This window comes from Felis catus, chromosome A2 (assembly GCF_018350175.1).
Source record: "Felis catus isolate Fca126 chromosome A2, F.catus_Fca126_mat1.0, whole genome shotgun sequence".
Classification (NCBI taxonomy): domain Eukaryota; kingdom Metazoa; phylum Chordata; class Mammalia; order Carnivora; family Felidae; genus Felis; species Felis catus.
Window position 1 is genome coordinate 125,855,642 of NC_058369.1, and position 19,686 is coordinate 125,875,327.

Sequence of the window (19,686 nt, forward strand, 5' to 3'; positions counted from 1 at the left end):
GAGAGCCTGACTTTCCTGGGAGGTATGTGATAAATAGTGTGGCAGGAATGTGGTCAATGGCAGTGTTGATGCAAGTAATAGTTCCCCCATCTTCTAGACTAACATGGGTGTGGTAGATGAGCATTTTTGCTGGTTTACTTTAGCAGAGTTAAATACTAGTCACTGTGGGATAACTAATATAGAATCAATCTCTGTGCTGAGATATAAGCCAACTTAAAGTTACAGGGCATTAACTGGCATTGAATTTTGAACATGCCATCCTTTTATGATCCCAAACCTGAAGAGGAATAACTAAAACAAAGGAGAGCTCCAAATGAATTGAAATAGACTTTTAAAAAGTCATCTCTTTATATAATACATTTATTCCAAGGAGTTTAAGATATTTACGCTCACTCATAAAACTGGAATAAACTCAAAACAAAACAAAACAAAACAAAACAAAAAACTGGAATAAATTCAAAGTGACAAAAGTAAACTCTTAAAACTGATATAAGAAAAACGCTGGGCATTCATTATGTGTTGTAATAAGAAGTTACAAATAATTTTCACACACATTCTCTCTCTCTCTCTCTCTCTCTCTCTCACACACACACACACACACACACACACACACACACACACACCCCACACATACATACACAGCAGACAAAGCCCTAAGCTTTAAATAATGTCCCTTCTCCCATACTTACACCATCCCTAGGTCAATTTCCTTCGGGAAAAGGTGCTGGAGAGGGTCCAACCTCAGACTGAATCTCAGAGCCAGGGCTCCTTGACTATCTGCTCAAGATCTCATTGGGTTAAGGAACACTAAAAGAAATGTGAACTTTGCTTCACTGAAGAACTAAATTCCCTGAAGTAAAAAATTTTCCTGTTATAAAACTAAAAATGCATCTGTAAGAAGGGCTTCTTCCGGACTAATTCAAAGAACTTGGCTAAACTACACAGGATCTAAAAATCTTGCCTTGTAGTTTTCAGAACATACTATTTATGGTGATAAGGGGTTACATTAAATAATAAAACTTTAAAGCTAAAATGGATATTAACAATCATCTAAGACTAAACAATTTGTCAAGGTCTAATCTTGGCATAATCAGACTAGAACCCAGAGCTCCTGAAATCCAGCTTGGTGCTATTCCCACCCATGAAGTTGATATTAAAAGGAGAACATATTAATTCTGGACAGGTGATTTCAAAATGAATTCTCAAGTCTTTCTGGAAAGACTCAAACAGTGCTTCTCAAAGCTTCACATATGGAAAATATCAGAACCATTAAAAATTTCATTTCTCCCTGCAAAGATTTCAGTGGAGTCCAAGAAACTTTAATATGAATGACATTAAGAATGATCTGGCCTACAGAAAATGTCTCTCAGATACTCATCATTTTTAACCTGAAAAAAAATCCATCAATGAAAACATCTTTTTTAAAAAAACAGAAAAGGACAGTTATCCCAACAGTCTTAAAGATAAAAGTCAATTATCTTTTCCAATACATAAAATAACAGAAACCTATTAACCTACTTGCAACATCCCAACAGCAGAGTCATGAGTACCCGGTTACTCTGATTTGGTCATGATAAACAAGGTCTCTTGTGGGTGAATGGATGGTGGCAACGTCTGAAGTGATTTGTTTGCTTTCAATTTCATTGGAAATTGATTTTCCAATTTGAAACCATGTCTAAAACTCTCTAATATATATCTACTTATAACCATCCTTTCTGAGAAAAGTTCTGAAACTTCTAAAGTGCATAGATCCAATAAAAACTAAAACCTGAAGTAACAAGAGCCTTAATAAAGGGGTAAGAGAGAGAACAATGATAGAATATCTAAGCCCAGGGAAGCAACCAATGAAATACCAATGTGCTTTCTGGCAATTGAGGCAAAACCAAAAAACCCAGTATTCTTATCAAAAAGAAGTATGCAAGTCTAAAGTTTTCTTAGCATAAAATCTAAAACAATTTTTATGTCAATCTTTATTTAAGAGCATGGACTAACATCACAATTCCTTACAAAGTAGTCTTACCAAATGTGTAAAGCGCTGCATCAATGGCTATTTGTGCTATTAATTACTGATATGAGCCCAGAATTCCAATTTCTCTTTTTCCATATTTTGATGAACTCCTTATGACATAAGATCAAATGTTTTGTTTTTCATTTCAAGACTTCTCTGTGCCTTAATATTCCTAAGACTCTCTACAGCAGGGGTATATGATGAGTAAAGAGCACTTCTTCAAATTTATTTGGGCATAAAACCCTTTTGTCCTATTGTATCTCCCATGAACATGGTCTATAAACACACTTGGGGAAACCCCCAAGGAAGATGTCCGTCCTATTCCCCCTATGCTGTGTCATCTAACATACCACTGACAGAAACTAGACGTTTAGCCCAAGAATGGGCTACAGTAGCATCCAGAATGCACATTCCCTTTGTTTGGTTGGTGCAGTCTTAGGACATTCATAATGCCATAGGTCCCTGACTCTCTTGCATAGAAATGGCACACGGCATCCCTGTAAGTGATGTCTTAAGAAGAGGAAACAAAATTCCCTGAAGAACAAATGGATGTTTTCAATGAATGACTCACATATGGAGGATGGGATGGGGAGAGGGAGGGGAGGAAGAGATTTAGAGGGAGGAAGTTTTGAGGGACTCCTCCATTCCATCCCAGGGAATCCACATAATCCAAGGCACTGTACTTACATGGCCATGCTGATCTAGTTCATTGTTGGTGAGTTTCACCTTTTCAAAAGACACCATCTGCTTGAGTAGCTGCTCACCAGTAAAAGGAGAATCTGGGTGTACATACAGCCTAAGAAAATTATGAGAGATTTTGTTAATCTTTAATATATTTTTAAAATCTGTTCTCTGTGGGTCATAAAATACTCTGATTCTAAAGGAATGCAAAAACCTCATGTTGGTGAATTTTATTTGCCCCACATAATCTCAAATTTAATAATACAACAACATCAAAATAAATCTAAAACATCTAAACATGTTTCTTTATGTACCAGTGATCTAAAAGGGGTTTTACCTAATATATTTTCTATTGTCTGTTCAGCAAGCCATTTTTAAAAAATTTTTTTTTCAGCGTTTTTATTTATTTTTGGGACAGAGAGAGACAGAGCATGAACGGGGGAGGGGCAGAGAGAGAGGGAGACACAGAATCGGAAACAGGCTCCAGGCTCCGAGCCATCAGCCCAGAGCCTGACGCGGGGCTCGAACTCACGGACCGCGAGATCGTGACCTGGCTGAAGTCGGACGCTTAACCGACTGCGCCACCCAGGCGCCCCTGGCAAGCCATTTTTAAAAGGCAAATATTTTTCTATCTATCTAATCAACTACTGGTCTGTTTCTGTAAAATATAAAATCTTATTACTGTTGTGGGTATTTGCAAAAGAGAGACAAGCTTATACTAATTGTGTAACAAGTTCCTAGTGTAAATACTGCTAAAAGTAAAAAGAACAATGAAGGGATAAAGAACACAAAAGACAAAACTATTCTAGAGAACCCATTCATTTAAACTTGAAGATGATGCAGAAGTTTATAAATATAAGACAAAGTAATTTTACTACAGCGGACTGCCTAACTTTTAATAGTTCACAGATCACAGTCTGTTATTTCTTCTAGTACCTTAAATACTATGACTTTTATCTAGTTAAGTGCCCACTAGATGAGAGTGAAAAAAAGCTGGGTAAACCTCATATTATTCAATGTGTTTATTCATATACAACTTAAAGGGGGGGGGAAGCTTTGATGGGAAAAAAATGTATTTACCACGTATTTATCATTTATCAGCTTCTACGTGCAAGAAAACTCACAGTTAGATGTAGGCCATTTGTTCTATCTGCAAAGTATTACACAAAGTATAACTCTTTGTAAATTCAAATTCTGGTATCCACTGGATATAAGCTTGTCTGCAGTCAGGGGAGATACAGAACTCAAGAAAGAAAAGGAAGTATCCCTGATTTAATAGGACAAATCCCTTTACCCATTTAACAGGCTATTTATATCTCAATTTTATATAGGATCTTTATATCTTTAATCAAACATAAATATTATGGTTGGGGCAACATCAGTGGGGAAAAAAAATCACAAAACATTTCCTTGCAGTGTTTCTTTAAAAGAAAGAAAGAAAAGAAAAGAAAAGAAAGGAAAAGAAAAGAAAGGAAAAGAAAAGAAAAGAAACCAGAAGTCTATGCCATGCTTTGTCACAAACAGGACTAACAGAAGAATTAGGTAGCCGTACTGAAATGTGAAAGCCCGCCAGAAGCAAAGCACAAAAAAGACTAACAGCACTAGAAATTCTTACTAGACCCATATAAGAACTTTAAAGGCTTTCAGTGTATGTTTGTCTGTCTGTTGGTTTTGGAGGAGTGTTTAAAAATGCCTTTCAATCGAAGTATATTCCTTAATGATACAACCATCATAACGTTTCAAGTATACCCCTCCAAGGCTATCACTATATGAAGTTGTTTTACTGGCCAGCACCACATCCTACCTACCCCACCAAAAAAGGTTCAAAAATATTTAAAGTCCTAGAAGTTCATGAAATGTTCCTTCTTTATCAATTCAACATGGGTCTTCACAATAATAAAGACTAACTTATTTAAATATCAATTGCTTTAAAGACAACAAAAGGTCCTATATGAAAATATGACATTATTTTTTAAAAAAAGAAAAGATAACGTTACTTTAGATAATGTATATATCTTGCCGTTGTGGAGATCAAATGATACTGTCCAGTATTATTTCTTCTGGTTAGGAACAACTGACTGGTAAACTTTGGTCTGAAACAATATGTTTCAAGGAATAAGAACCACCAGGAACTTCTACCATTAATACAAAAATTATCACCTCCCATGTTCCTCATCTTTCCCTTACGGAGTTATGCAACACAGCACTATTTGTTTTAATAACAATAAAGAATATTTGCTTAAAATTGGTAGAATATTTCTATCCTATAAGACACCAAACACTTTTATTTAATATCAGTATAAATATACTGAAGATGAATGAAAAAAAGCATACAGGAAGCCCCTCCTCTCTCAAGTCCCCCAGGACTTAAAATTCCAGCAATAGCTTAAACATGCTTCAGTTAAGATAGTGTATTGGTACGTGCTTTCCTTCTCCAACCAGAACAGATTAGTAACATAAACAAGGCATGTCATATTTCCAAAGTCCTGCTGGCCTGCACCAGCTCCTCATACCTTCAGATAGGAAGAAAACAGATGCTAAATAAGAGGGATTAACTTCTTAGAGGAAAGACTTTGGGGAGAGAAAAAAAGATTTGATTGTAAAAATGGTTAGAATACTGCTAAAACTCTCTCTCTCTCTGTCTCTCATTTAAAAAGACTTTGTAAAGTGTGGAAGTAAGCTTCAGAGTAGTAAGAATCAGCTCTTTAATGATAAATAGTAAAGAAAATTAATATAATCATTTTAGTACCAACTATAAGACAGTGAATCTTGCTCTATTTAAAAAAAATGGGTGTAACATTTTTGTAAAATGTCTTAGGCCTGCTATTTAGTATGTTATTTAATATACTGATTTGGAAGGGTTGGGAAGATGTCCTTCCTAGTCTCCTGTGGGAATGGAAAACTCTGAGAGGCTTCTTTTAATCTTTTCTCCAGTGTATTTAGCATACCATAAGCTCAATAATGTGATCAGTGACTAAGTAAGCTTAATATTCCATCTGAACTAGTATGTGTAAATTGTGTTGATTCTGTGCCTTGATTAAAACTCCAGACTAGATACTTACAAAGAATCAACCAAACTTCAGAGTTCCTAAGTCTATACATGTAAATAAATTATTCATTCTGATAGGAACTTCCAACAAACTACAAAAATTAGGTAATCATAAAACAACTTAAAATCAGCGAGGCTTGGCTTTAGAACCCTAACTGTAAAGTCCGCTAATATCCTTTGCTTGTATTAAAGTATTCAGTTAGATTCCTATAACTTCAGCTATTACTATTTGCATAAGCTAATATATGCTTTCCTCCCCCCTTAGAAGGCTAATTTGGGCAAAGCAGCAACAATAAAAAGCAGCATGTGATTTTTTTAAACAGAGTTCTCCTTCAAAAACATTACCAATGAACAGCACAAAAATAAACATATATGATCCCTAACATATTGAGTAACATTTTGCATAAAATAATATTAACCTGTTGTTGAATTACATCCACCCACTGAACTTATTATGGAGAAGGGGTAAAAAAGAGTTTGCTTTTCTTACTTAAAATTTCTGAGTCCCTTACTGGTCAAAAACAAATGCATTTCACCAAAATGATGTTTATTGTGTGCAGATGTTACCATATTACTAAGAAGTACTTACTACGAACAACCACTTTACTAAAATGCACTTCTCAAAAGGATGTTAGGGCAACCACTTCAGCAGTAGGTTTTTTCAGTCTGGTGTTAAGTAGCCAACTAGAAATGATGGGTGCCATATGAAATAGGTCTGGATCTCTAATGAATATTCTAACTGAAATTAGGAAAGCTTGAAAATGAATTACAAAAAAAGAAACAATTAAAGATGACTTTCCGTCTGTGCACAAACTCTGCCTTTCTCAGATATTTTGTAGTCAGTCCTCTGGGCTGGGAATGCTCTCTCTACCAGAGCTCACCACTGTAAAAACAGAACTGCTTAAAATTCAACCAGCCAGACACATTCTGCTCTCAGGGTTCATACGCACTGCATTTGCTCTGCCCGAAAATCTGGAGGCACAAACCTGGCTGGCAGTGGTGGGTCTGCCTTGCCAGCCACCAGCCAGGAAGACCGGTGGTAGGCGTAGCGGTACCTCTTGTTGTCCACGGGGACGATGTCCATCAGGACTATGTACTTGGCCTCAGGATCCACGCCAGAAAAGGATACTCGAATGGTGGGAAACATCCTCCTGACACAAGGAGACAAAGAGAATCCGCTGGAGCTCCTTCCTGGAGGCTAATGAGTCACTGAATAAAAGGGCGAGGTCCTACTCCCTCCCCACTGACCCCCACACCCTTTTTTGTTTCCACAGAGACTTGAGTACTGAGACCCTCCTTCTCCCACACCTACATAATTTTAGGTGTCACCATCATAGGAGTCCCCTTTGCAACGTGAAAAGTTTTGTTTTGCTTTTTAATACTGGAAGGTCTTCGAGAAGGGAAAATCGTATGCTGTATTATCAAACGTGTCAGACTCCCCCAGACCAAAGTCTCTGGAGCAGACCCAGTCTCCCAACCCTCTAGGGTTGCAGGGAAAAAACTCGGTTCAGCCACAGAAATCTAGGGCAGGTTGGGTTCGGGAGACCCTGCGGGTATTTCCCAGAGTTTACAGAGCTGGAGTGACCAGGGCTGCAGGCCACTGACCTTTAGAGTCTTTGTCCCAGGCCTGGGGAGCCACCTGCACCCCCATGCACTACCCCGTGCCTGCCCCACTAAGGCACCAAGGGGGCCCGCTGCACCAGCACTCCATCCTACACAGTGTGAGTTTCAAATTTCATTCCTCTGTGCAGGTTTTAATTTTAGTTTTTATTTTTATTTTTATTTTTTTTAATTTTTTTTTCAACGTTTATTTATTTTTGGGACAGAGAAAGACAGAGCATGAACGGGGGAGGGGCAGAGAGAGAGGGAGACACAGAATCGGAAACAGGCTCCAGGCTCTGAGCCATCAGCCCAGAGCCTGACGCGGGGCTCGAACTCACGGACCGCAAGATGGTGACCTGGCTGAAGTCGGATGCTTAACCGACTGCGCCACCCAGGCGCCCCTAATTTTAGTTTTTAATGGGAACTGGCAGCTTTTGCAAATTGGGGCCAATAAAAGGGAAGCTACTTGCCTCCCTCGAAGCACCCAGCAGCCTGCCCTACACCCCCAGCAAGATTCCTGCTTCCCTCCAGATGCCAACTCCCCACCCCAAAGCCCTCCCAGCTGGCAGATCACTGGTCCCCACATCCCTCTCATCAAGGCCACGGCCACCATGGGATTTTCCATGGCCAGATCCTGAGAAAGCAAATAAATGCTCAGAAGTCTGTCTCGCAGCTCTTTCCAAAAGCAAGTTGATAGAGAGAAGCCCTCCTTAAGGGAAGCTTCCTCTCGGTGCTCTGGACCCAGCTCCAGCGAACCCAGCTCCAGCGAACACCCGAGGCCACCCGGGGCGCCACTGTCATCCCTGTACCCCTTACACACCAAGCGCCCCACCGCCACCACGGATCACTACCTGCCCGACTTGGTGATGATCATCTCTGTTCCCAGCTCATGGAATTTGTCCCAGAGCTCCTTCGTCTCCAGGCTGCAGGCAATTTTGGCCATTTCCTCACTGGGGATGATGGGGGTGGTGGGGATCAGCGGCTCAGTACACAGAGAGGAGGAGGAGGGGCTGCCACTGCTGCCGCCACCGGCAAACTCCCCGTGAGCATCCAGGCTGGTCAGTTCACCCAGGGGCTGGGCACAGGAGGACTTCTCAACAAATTGTTCTGCAGGCAAAGAGAATGGAGAATGACAGCTAACGCTGTCAAGCAAAGACACAGGAAGGAGAAGAGTGCAACCCAAACAGGTACTGGACTTGACTTTGGAAAAGTGAAGTTCAGAAACTCCAAGAAGGCCATGATAACCCATCACTATATAAATCCTCATGGAATGACATACCCAGCGCTTGCTTACCGAACCAAATGAGTTCTAGAACTGTGGCTTGTTACTAACATTATGAAAGCCACTTTGGGGACTACAAATGTAAGGAGTGCATAAAGGGAAAGGAGGTGATCATGAAAGATGAAAAGCAAGTATTCCTACTGTTATCCCTGTCAAGTTCTAGACGTTGTAGCTTGTGGGATCTCCTGCCAGTCCTGCCTCTTTTGACAACCAGGAGAGACTTTTCTCCAGGGAGACCAAAGGGAACGAAGAGGTCAGCATCTTCCTTACTTTGAGAGAAGCTTTCTCTTCCGTCCTAAGCCCTCTCTCCACAAGAAAAAAGGAAGAAAGGTGGAAGGGAAGGGAAGAAAAGTGGGGATGCGGTTAAATGAAAAACTCAAGTTTTTAACTCAAGTCGCTTCACTTCTCTGCCTGGCTCTCAGTGTGCTAGGCTTTAGTATCAGGGCAATTTTACAATATCCCTCCCAGCCTGAGATCTTACGAAAGACTCTAACATAGCTTATTAAATCACAAAAGTGGGCTAGCTAGGCCATTTTGGGAACAGGTGTGAAAAAAATGTCTTGAGGGCAGTGTGTGTATTTTTCTCCCTTTCTCTCAAAAAGGTCCTGGAAGTGAGGGAAACAACCCTCAACCCAGGCTAGCAGAGTATTTAAAGTAGGAAGAACACCATCCACCATCAGGCTGGAATACCGCTGCCTATGAACCAAACATTCTACTCCACAGCTGATAAGGGCCTAGGACTACACCAGTCACTTTGATGGAATACAGGGGGACTTTTGTAATTGTCCCAATTATCTTGTATCCCTTAAAAAAGAAACTACTTGAATCTGTAATGTGAAACTGATCTCTAAACAACACTGTTCTAAGTGCCAAGGAATTGAAACAAGTTCTAAATGTAGATATAGACATGTATATGTTATGAATCACATAAAGCATTTTATTTCCCATATTTCTCCTTGGCTTAGGGCAGGCAAGCAGGAAGCAGGGAATTTTTACCTTTTCTTCTCTTACAATAATAATCCAACTCACTGTAACATTTTAAATTAAGAATAATCAAATTAAGTATCTTGGCCTTAAATTTTCAAGTTCAAAGGATGAAAGTACGCCAGGGTAAAATCTTATTTTCAACAAATATTTTCAGAAACACATTCACATGATGCCTTTATAGAGAATTAACACGTAGCTTCAGAAATTTTCTTATTTTTCTGACAATTGGAAAAGGTAGACTCCCTAAGCCCCAGACTGAGGACAGCCAGGGTGGGAAAGTGGAGGAAGAAGAAAATGATACCGAATTTCTGCAACACAATGTTATGTGTCAAGGGTCCCTCAATAAAAAAGATCTGAAAAAATGCTCTAGTGGTTTAAGGAAGGCAGCTCTTCTAAATAGATTTTACGTGTTTAAATGCTCAATCCTGATACACTTTTGAGTCCCTACCCCACAATTGCTTCCACACCTCACACCTCTCCATCCAAAGTACCATATTCTCTGTAACAGAACCTCTAGGTGTTTCTCTTGCGGGAGTCCTCAGCTTAAAGTCACTAATTGCACTGTTGAACTACTAGCCCCTGGAAAGGACAAGAATGCCTTCTGGGTCTTTCAGAGCCCGTCTCATAAGCCCAGGGGAAAGAGGTGCATTTTACAGACTGTGTATTTGCGGTGGGGGAGAAGGTGGTGGCTATATAGTTTAGAATTGAGATAGAAGGCGAGTTTTCTCAGGAAAAGAAATAGAAAAGAAAGCGATACTGAAATGACAGTGGAACTGAAAATGGCATGTTTCCCAGTCTGCTGTCTGTAATTCTGACAGGAATATTAACCCGAAGGGCTCTTTCCCTGCTAGCTACCCAACTGTGATGGGGGAGTTCATAAAGAATTCAGAGGCCTTCGAAACAGGAGTGGATAATGTTGGGCTGTCCCACCAAAATAACTTTGAAATTGGTGGTTAATATGTCTGCAAACAGTTTGGGTTTGTTTCATTGGTTGTTTCCTCTTTTTTTTTTGGCAGATTTCAGGCGGATGAGAAGAACCAGGGAAAGTGAGTGAAACCTTGGAGGGGAGACTTTTTGACATTATATTTTCTGGAGATCTTGCTGTTTCCTTTTCCTTGGTTCTAAGTTGCTCTGGGGATTTTAGCTTTCTTTTCTTTTTGCCCAGCCCTCTTATTTTTCATCTTTAACCCTTTGTCTTTCATACTAGGATTGCTGTTTCAGATGTGGGATGTTAAAGTGTTGGAAAGGACAGGGAGAAAGAAAGAAAAAACACAGGGGAGAGTCAAAAAATATATTACCCTAAGCTTGCTATTTGATGTTTCTCACCGTTTTCGGGCTATCAGATGATCAGGATGTAAAATAATTTTTTCCTGGGGACCCAAGAGGTGATGAGAACACTTCTTTCTCTGTTAATTGTAAAGGGACTTTGAAATACTCAAGTCCAGCAGTCTCTTTCCCACACAGTTCACTTGTGCTGAGGGGAACATAATCCCTATTTTCCCTTTACTCCAAGCCTAGTGTCTTCTATAAATGGTAAAGGTTGTTAAATAAACAGTATAGCTAAAAGTTGAGGAATTTGGAAAATGGTTACTGGCTAATGTTTTTGCCAACCTCCACTGAAAGTGATGGCGGTTACAAAATGATGTCTCACCGATAAGTTCGGCGCTTCGGTGAAGAAAACGGTTCATGGGGGGACAACTGGCTTCTTCTACAGCATATGGCAGTGGCTTTAAGGAGTTAATTCTGTTTATTCAAGTCAAAGGAAAAACAAAATCCAACTAGTTTCTTGTTAAGTCGCTAAGAGTCTCCTCGGGATCAAATGCCCACGCAGGTGTTACACGCATGGTAAATTCTGTTGAGTCTTAAAAGGGGTTAATTATTTATCTCTGATTGTTTTGGTCCCAACAAAGTTACACACTGTCCTGCACAAGTACGACTTGCCCTGGGGATTCTAGACGAATAGGTAGAGACAGTGGCTAGCGCGCATCCGAGATGCGAAACCGGTTGTCTGTGAAGCCCCCAAAGAAAAGAATCTCCCGACCCCGGCGTGGGGCCCGTGGCCTGAAGATCAGAAGCTGCCTAGAGCAGGGAAAGGCGGCCACCCTCTCAAGCCTCCCGCAGGCAGGGGACGGAGGGACAGACAGATGCGCGGCGGCCCGCTCCTGCCCTAGGCGGACAGTCGGGCAGCCCGACTTACCAAGTGGTTTGATGGTGTTCTCGGCGGCTTCCTTCTCCTTAGAGCCGCCGCTCGACATGAGCGCGGCGATGGAGAAGGCGTTGGCCCGGGAGGAGAGCTGTGGCTTGGGCGACGCCGTGAACTCCATGGCCCCCAGTGTGCGGTCCTGGCCACGCACGGGGCCTGCCGAACTGCCGTCCAGCTTCCCCAAGGGAGACAAAAACCAACACAGAGCGCAAAGTTTCCAATTGCAATCTCAGCGGAGTCGGGAACTCCAGATGAGTCAGCCCCGACCGGACAAGAGCTCCCCACTGGCCTCTGTCCCTCACTGCAAAGCCCTCCAGCCGCAGAGACTTCCCACTAGCCAGAGAGGACAGGAGAGGACCAGCCTCGGGCTCCACCGGGTGCGCGAACCCTGGGGCGCTCCGCAGGACCACAGGCTGCGCCGCCGGAAGCTGGAGATGAGCATCGGGCGCGCAAAACCCGGGGGTCTCGCGGCACCCCTGTGCGTCCTTCCTCCGTCCACGCGCTGGGGACAGCCGGAGCGGCCCAAGCTGCAGGAAGGAGGCTACGGGTGGAACTCCGCAGCGAGGGGGCGGACGCCGGACAGCACCGGCGCCGGCGTGCGGAGCACAGCGCGGCGCGGAGGACACTGCGCCCGGGCGCTCGCAGCCCTGCGCCTTAATTTGCTGGCGGCAGCTATCCCAGCGGCCCGCAGCCAGTCAGCGCCTCCTCACGTCACCGCTTCCTGATTCCGCCGCCGGGGGCGGGGCAGCGGGCTGGGCAGGGAGGGCGCGCCCCGGGCGCGGTGCCCGCTCGGCCTCGCGCAGCAGCCAGCCGCGAACCTGGCACCCGTTCGGAAAAAGTGCCACCACCGAGCTGCCGCGGACTCGCCTAGCCTGGTCTCGAAGTCCCAGGGCGGAAGGGACTTGCGCGCGGTTGGGAGGGGGTATTTTTGAAGCGGCTAGGACGCGGGATCCCGAGAGTGGCCCAGTGCGGGAACCTAGACCAGAAGTAGCCTGGGGGAGTTCCTGCTCCTTCCGTTCTTTTTCTTGAGCGTGCTCAAAGTTCCAAAAGAAAGTTGGGAAGCTTTAAGTAGAGCGGAAACCCGCCCCACAGAGCCACCACGTACGGGCCAGGTCCTATTCTCTCTGGGCAGTTCCCAGGGCTGGGTGCCCTCACTCGTTGGGCTCCAAAATCTGTCTGCTTGACAGTGGGACTGGCGATACACAGCCCTGCAAAAGATATGCTGAGAGAGGGATGGGGACATTTAGCAAAGGCTGCTGCTCTCAGAACCACGGCCCCCGCTGCACACCAGTGCGCCACTTACGCGCTGTTCCTGTTCCCGTAAGGGACTCTGGGGAGTGGAACCTCCACCCAAGGGAAGGTGCGGGGCCGGCGCGGGGGCCCGGGCGTGCACCCTGCGGGGACCGGGCGACACGCAGTGGGAGAGTGAGAGATCTACAGTGCTTGAACTTGGTAGACAGGGAATCTGCCTTCGCAAACTGGGCTGCGACCAAGGACTTCCCACGGCCTTATGGGGGTCGTCCTGTTGGCCTTGTTCAGCTTGAATAACTCAAATTCTCCGAATTCGCAGGGTAATCCGCTTCACTAGGAGCCGTGTAAACTCAGGCTGACACACACACTCAAGCTGTACATGTAAATATTTGCGCTCCTTTCCAGCCAGCCGGTCTGGCGATTAGGAGCCTCTTGGTGGGTCTTACAATTTTAAAGAAAAAGAAAACATCTTCTATTTCCCACCAACCTTTTTCTCCCTTCACTGCACCCGCTGCCGTCCTGAAATAAACTTACAGTGGAAAAAAAGTCAAAGGTTGAGAACTTTTATGAAATGATGACATTTGGGGGAGTCGTGACTTAAGCCACTCTTGCCAACGTGTATCAATAGTTTCTAACATGGTGCTGCATGCAGGTGGTAAGAAACGCATTCTGATATCCGTCTTCGTGTACGAAGTGTATTTGTGCAGATATTTGGGGAAATTCGTAAAATCATAGGTTTTATTGCTGGAAGGGGTTTGCACCGTGAGTAGCATATCTCCACTTGCTTTTGAGAGGGAAACACCAGGTCTGGCATGGAGGGGACCATCTCGTTTCCAGTCTGCCCAGCCGGCTAGAGGCAGACCTATGCGCAGGACCCGCACTCCGGGCCACCGGTTTGGTCACACCTGGCCCTGCAGCTGTGTCCGGGCTGTTCAGGGGAGATCGATCCTAGAGCTAACGCCAGCTGAGAGCAAAAGGCTCTCGGATGAAACCTCAGTAAGAATAGAGGCTAAGCCACCGGGTGTGCCTAAGGATCAGTTTTCACTTTTAAGGCTTTAGTCTTTGAACAACCCAGACCTTTCGTGGTTGCTGTTGAAGGCCACTTCGCCCCCCAGCATATATCCCATCTCAGTGCACCAGTGACATTTCCCTCTTAAACGTAAGGAGCAAAGGGGTTCCTTCCCTGTCTCAGAAGGGAAGACTTCTGACGAGAGGGTTTTTCTTTGTTTTTAACTTTTTATTGGCGCAGGGGGTGATGTCATGGTCAGTCTAGAACTTATTATATGCTTCAAATGGGTGGCAAAGATCTTGTTGGCTACGTTTGGTTTTCAAACACTTATTATGGAATTACACCTCAATTTTTAAAAGTTGCCATTGCTTTTCTACACAGAAGAAACCCCGTTTCTTTTCTTAATTATCCTAATGGTTTAGAATGGAATTTTAATAAATTTAATAAATTTCATGACAGGGCCTTTTTTTTTTTTTTTTTTTTTTAACTGGCCCAGCGAAGGGAAAGCTGACTTGCCTCCAATCAGCTTCCACTTTTTTTTTTTTTTTCCTCAATTGCCACGGCCCCGCCGAAGCCCAGTTCTGGGTCTCTCGTGGGCAGGGAACTCAGACTAGTCCTCGTATTAAACGTAAAACAAAAAGCCAAGAAGGCCAAGTGAGCGCGCGGGAGACAGCGGGCAAACCTGAGGAGCTGAAAAGGCCACTTTAAACAAACCCGGGCGCGAGAGGTGGGCCGTTTGGGGATCCCTAACAAGCTATGCATCTTGATGGTGTTGAAACCGTGGCAGTCAAATGTATACTACAACATAATTATCGGGGGTGGGGGGGGATACTGTCCCTTCTCTTAGATTTATTGCCTTTGCAAATCAATATGGTGCTATAAAAACGGAGAACCGGTGCTGGGTAGAGAGACGCTGTCAAAGGGTGATTTAAAGCCATCCCGAAGCGGAGAGCGCTGAAGTTCTGAGGTCCCTTCAAAACCTCAGTGTCAGAGCGGGTTAACAGGTAAAGCCGCGGAAGGGGGTGGAACAAAGCAATGTGTTAATTCGGAACGCTACTCTCCAGGCCCTGCTCAGGCCGACGACAGGCGGGCGGGGGCTGCTTTGGGATACTGGAACGTGCAATCGGACCTGGAGAAGGCTTTGAATCTTGACTTTAGCCTTTGCTAGCCCTGAGACTTTGTGGAGGTGTTGTTTAAGCCTCTCGAAGCCTCAGTTTCACCGTCTTCATTAAAACAGGGCCAATAATGTATTCCCACCTGGAAGATGGCCCCGTGGATTAATGAGATAATCTGTGTAAAGCTCCTAAACCACAGATAACCTTAACAGTAACACCAAAGCACGTAAAACATAAGTACAGAATTTTGTTATGTCTAAATTTTGAACTACAACTTCGCGATCTTAGAGATGTATCTATCTCATAGTCTCGCCGAGTTAACTGTATAGATAGTTGGAATGTGCACAGGGGAGAGGAGTCACATGGTGATAATGGACCATTCCTTACATCCCGTTAAACTTTGGAGCCTGAGAATGAAACGTTTTGATTATACGTCTGAGTTTGGTTCTACGGAGTTTGGAGAACTGGAAGATGTCTCTTCGTGCACGCCACCCTTTCAAATTCTCATTTGTGGTCTCCGGAACTCAAAAGTTAGTGGTCCAAGAAAACAGCCTAGGAAATAATCAGATTCCCGCTTTTTGGCCAACGGTCCCTCGCGTAACGAATGCTAGCGCAGAACCCTCCGCGGACCGCAGCAGGGACCGGTTCCCGGCTGGTCTTGGTCACCCGCCGCCAACACCAGGAGCGAGAGCTGAGCGAGGGCTGTGGGACCGGGTGCCAGACCGAGCGCGCCGCCGTGCACCCGAGGGTGACAGCGGGAGAGAAGGTGAGAAAGGAGACGAGCTTCTGGGCAGCCGGGCAGAGCTACTCGCGGACTTGGCCCCAAATCCCCGTTCCCATGCTCCTTTCCGCTCTCTCTGCTTTAAAATGCTTCAAAAGCGACAGTAATGGTGTCTTTGGATTCCTAAACTCGGTTTGCCGAACAGAAAAGTCCCAAAGCAGCGTAGGGAGGGCGGCCGCAGCCGCTCGGGAGGCCCCTGAAGCACCTCCCCAGGGAGAGAGCAGCGCGCGTCCCCGCGCCGGGTAGGGAGCGCGCGGCGAGGCCTCGGATTTTGACCGCCGGGCTGCAGGGGTGCGAGCCTGAGCCTTTCCCGGGGCCACCGCACAAACGCACACCCCGGTGGGGTTAAGTTTTCCTGAACCCGAGTGATCCCCCTGAAGCGCCCCCTAGCCCGGGCCGCAAGCCTCCAGGCTTTCGGGCCCACCCGGAGGCCCCTGGGCCTGGCGCTCGAGGCGCATTTGCCCAGCTCAGGCTTTACGGGCAAGGCTCCTCGAGGGGTGCGGCCGGAGGTTGTCATCTGACGGTCCCGGGTGGTGTGCGTGCGTGCGCTTTTGGCCCGGGACTGCACACTTGAGACCGGCTGTGAGACTAAGGAAAGAGATATTTTGCGAGCCTAGGGAGGGCCGCACCCATTTCCAGGGCCCGTGTCCTCAGGTGGTGAAGGGAAAGGTCCTTTGGGGCCGGGGCCCGCCGTACTGCGACGTTACCCAGCCAGGCCCAGGCTAGCGGAGGCCTGCAGCGGTGGGTGCCCCCCGCTCTTGCGCTCCGCAGGCCTCCCCCACCCCGGTTTCCACTAAGCGGCTCCCCTCGCCGGGGGCCAGAGGTCAGGCGTGGGGCCTCAGAGACTCCTCACAGGATGCTCCCCTGGGGCCGCGGCCCTCCGGCTCCTTCCCGAGACCACTCGCTTCCCAGGTCTTCCCTCGTGAGCTCGCGACTGCAGGGGAAAGGCCCTTGGCGCCCCTCAGGCCTCCCCCTGACCAGAGAAGAACCCGTGAGCCACAGTTGGGTGCAAAACTCGCAAGGTGATCCTAAGAACAGCATAGAAAGATTTCCCCTGACGCCGCGGGGGCGAGGCATCCAGACCCACTCTCCCCCCGCCCCTTCACCCTCCTTTCTCTCCCTCCACGCGCGCCCCCGCCTTCCTCCGCCAATGCTGTTCCTGCGCGGTCACGGTGTTCCCGCTCCCAACCGCCTGGCTGAAGACCGATCCTGTCTCTATTTAAAACTAAGATATTTCGTGCATCGTGAATTTTTGCATGAATTTTGACTTTTTAAATTACTGCATTAAAATATTGTTTCTCGGTTACTGAGATTTTGTCGACACTTAAATTTGGGGCTTTCACCCTAGTCCCAGCTCTGTCAAGAAGGTTAAGAATTTGAGCCAAGTTACACTGATGTAAGCGGTACAACGGGGATTCCGAGGCAAATCTCTAGCTGGAAAAGCGTCGCTCCTGCCATTACGGTACACTCCGGACTGATTAAGCGGAAACTCCCAGCAGCAGGAGAAAAGCGGACAAAGGACAGTCCCCTGCTTCAGGATGAAGGTCCTGTTGGCCTGGTGCCCACGTCTGCCCAGGCGGACTCATGGGCCCTGCGGGGACAGCCAGACAGGTGGCTCGAAGGCGCGCTTTCTGAGCTTAGGCTTCTTAGGTGTTTAAAAAACCAAACCTAAATGAGACAACTTCCGCAGAAGAGCAACTACGGCTTGCCAGCGCCCTTCCTCTGGCAAAGTAGCGTCAGTTTTGGAGATGTCACCTAATTAAACTTAAAGCAATTGCCACATTTCAGACGATCCAGCCTTCCAGCAACCAACCGCTCCCTGTCCCTTCTGGTGATTGCTGGAGCACGTCCTGCCTTCCCTCTTCAGGAACCAGAGCTAGCTGTTTGGTGACAGTCTATCTGCTCTTTTTTCAGGAGGTTTGGGAGACCGAGGTGGGGAAGACACAGACAGGAAGTAGTCCTCCAATGTCTCTGCTGCCAGCTCCCACTACAAGTTACCCCAGAAGCCATTGATTAAACTCATCTTATTCCTTATGGAGGGCAAAATACACCCAGTAAGATCTGCGTTCCTATTCCCATGTGAGCATGCTTCAGAAGACTTGAAGCATATATTATGTAAGGGAGCAAAGATGTATGCATCTAACACAAGATAAAGAATGCAGAGCGTTTGTTCATTCATCCAGTATTACCTGGTACTTACTCTGGACTGGGTACTGTGCCAGGTTCCAGGAATTGACCAGTGATTAGAACCCTAATTCCTTCCTTCATGCAGTCTGGTGGGAGACACCAATAAGAAGCATATAAAAACCAGAAGAAATAGAAATTGTGATGAAGACTTGAGGAAGCAAGGAGCAGAGATAGCTAATCCAATCTATCTGTAGGCATTCATTCATTCTGGACCAGGCACAGCTTGTTGGGGTGAGGTTAGTGTTGGACAGTTTGCATACCATCCCTGTCCTTCCAGGTTTCAAAGTCCAGCTAGAGATGTGTTTAAAAAAAGCACCAACATGAAGAATATACATTACATTCTTGTCAACACTGAGCTCATAAAATAAAGGGGCATATGGCTTAATGTTAATAAAATAAGGCAGAATAAATAACTTTAATAAAAGTCCTGGCAGAAGAAAAGTGTTGAGGTCTGACATTAGAAACACTGCTTTGGAGCAAGCCATGCTGAATCCTTTTCCACATTTTAAAGATATAGTTCCTGATGGGAACATCTACATGGAGAGTTTTTGCAAGGATTAAATGGTATAATGTCGGTGTGAGGGCAAAGGACTTCATAGGCATTACTATTTGCCATCTCTGGAACTTGGGAAAAGCCTCCTCTTCAATTTAGGGATGATGTAAATCAACTCTGATCAGGAAGAGTGTTCAAGAGCCCCAGTTTCCACCCTGCACACAATGAATGTAAGAAACAGCTTTCTCGCTGGGGGCTGTAGAGGCTCTACGTCTCACTCAGGAGTCCTATGGTGGAACAGAAACCCATATGCCGCCTGCCAGGTGGAAAGCATCCCTTCAGATGCTCGGACACTCAGCCTCTCTGCTGTGAACACCCTCACTAGAAAGGCTGGAGGCCCACCGTTGGCCTCTCCGCTGCAGTCTTCCGTTAACTCACCTAGTTTGAAGGCGTTTTGCATTCAAATTCTGGAAGCTAGTTTTTCAGTGCATTACAAAGAGCTTCTATCGTGAATTTGATATGTGCCAGGCTTCTCAAGAAACCTATCATGTTGACACCATCAGTCGGGTAGCATAATCGTGTGCGTTTTAAAGTTGCAGAAAATGAGTCCAGGAAGGCTAACTCACTTGTTCAAGGGCACACGGATAGTTTCATGGTGGAGCAGTAGACGACCCTGGGCTGTGTGACCCAATCGCTCCTCAATCTTAACCTCCATCGCATATCGAATTCTATCACTAATTTGGTTGGTTTCCGGTTCTGGAAGCAGAGGCAGTTCCGAGGGGAGGGCTCAATTTTCCTGGTCTATTTGTAAATAGCACCCCCGGGGCCCGGGAACACGTGCAAGTCTTTGTTGTCCGCCAGACGCGACGAGGAACTTTGTTCCTCCAAACAAGGGCAGATGTGACTGGCGTGACCACCGTCCACCCTCGAGGCGCGCAGAGCGGAAGGCAGGCCAAGTAAAGGTCTTTCGGCGTCGCACGTGGACCTCGGGACCAGACGGCCTTTGTAATTTTCTTTTTCTGGGGGCAATTACCGAGT

General features: G+C 45.7%; 1 protein-coding gene across 2 annotated transcripts in view; it reads right to left on the bottom strand.

The window, feature by feature from the left end:
• The window catches only part of TBX20 (T-box transcription factor 20), a 61,689-nt gene extending 49,615 nt beyond the window's left edge, over window positions 1-12,074 (bottom strand). Inside the window, exons 1-5 of one of the 2 annotated variants that reach the window (XM_045052599.1) lie at window positions 11,807-12,074; window positions 8,192-8,447; window positions 6,725-6,889; window positions 4,687-4,782; window positions 2,696-2,804 (exon numbers count right to left, since the gene is read on the bottom strand). In XM_045052599.1, coding sequence (XP_044908534.1) covers window positions 2,696-2,804; window positions 4,687-4,782; window positions 6,725-6,889; window positions 8,192-8,447; window positions 11,807-11,933 — 753 coding nt within the window. In that variant the 5' untranslated portion in view covers window positions 11,934-12,074. The remainder of the gene's footprint in view (window positions 1-2,695; window positions 2,805-4,686; window positions 4,783-6,724; window positions 6,890-8,191; window positions 8,448-11,806) is intronic. The other variant, XM_003982933.3, reaches the window with a different exon arrangement.
• Between the last annotated feature and the right edge of the window lie 7,612 nt (window positions 12,075-19,686).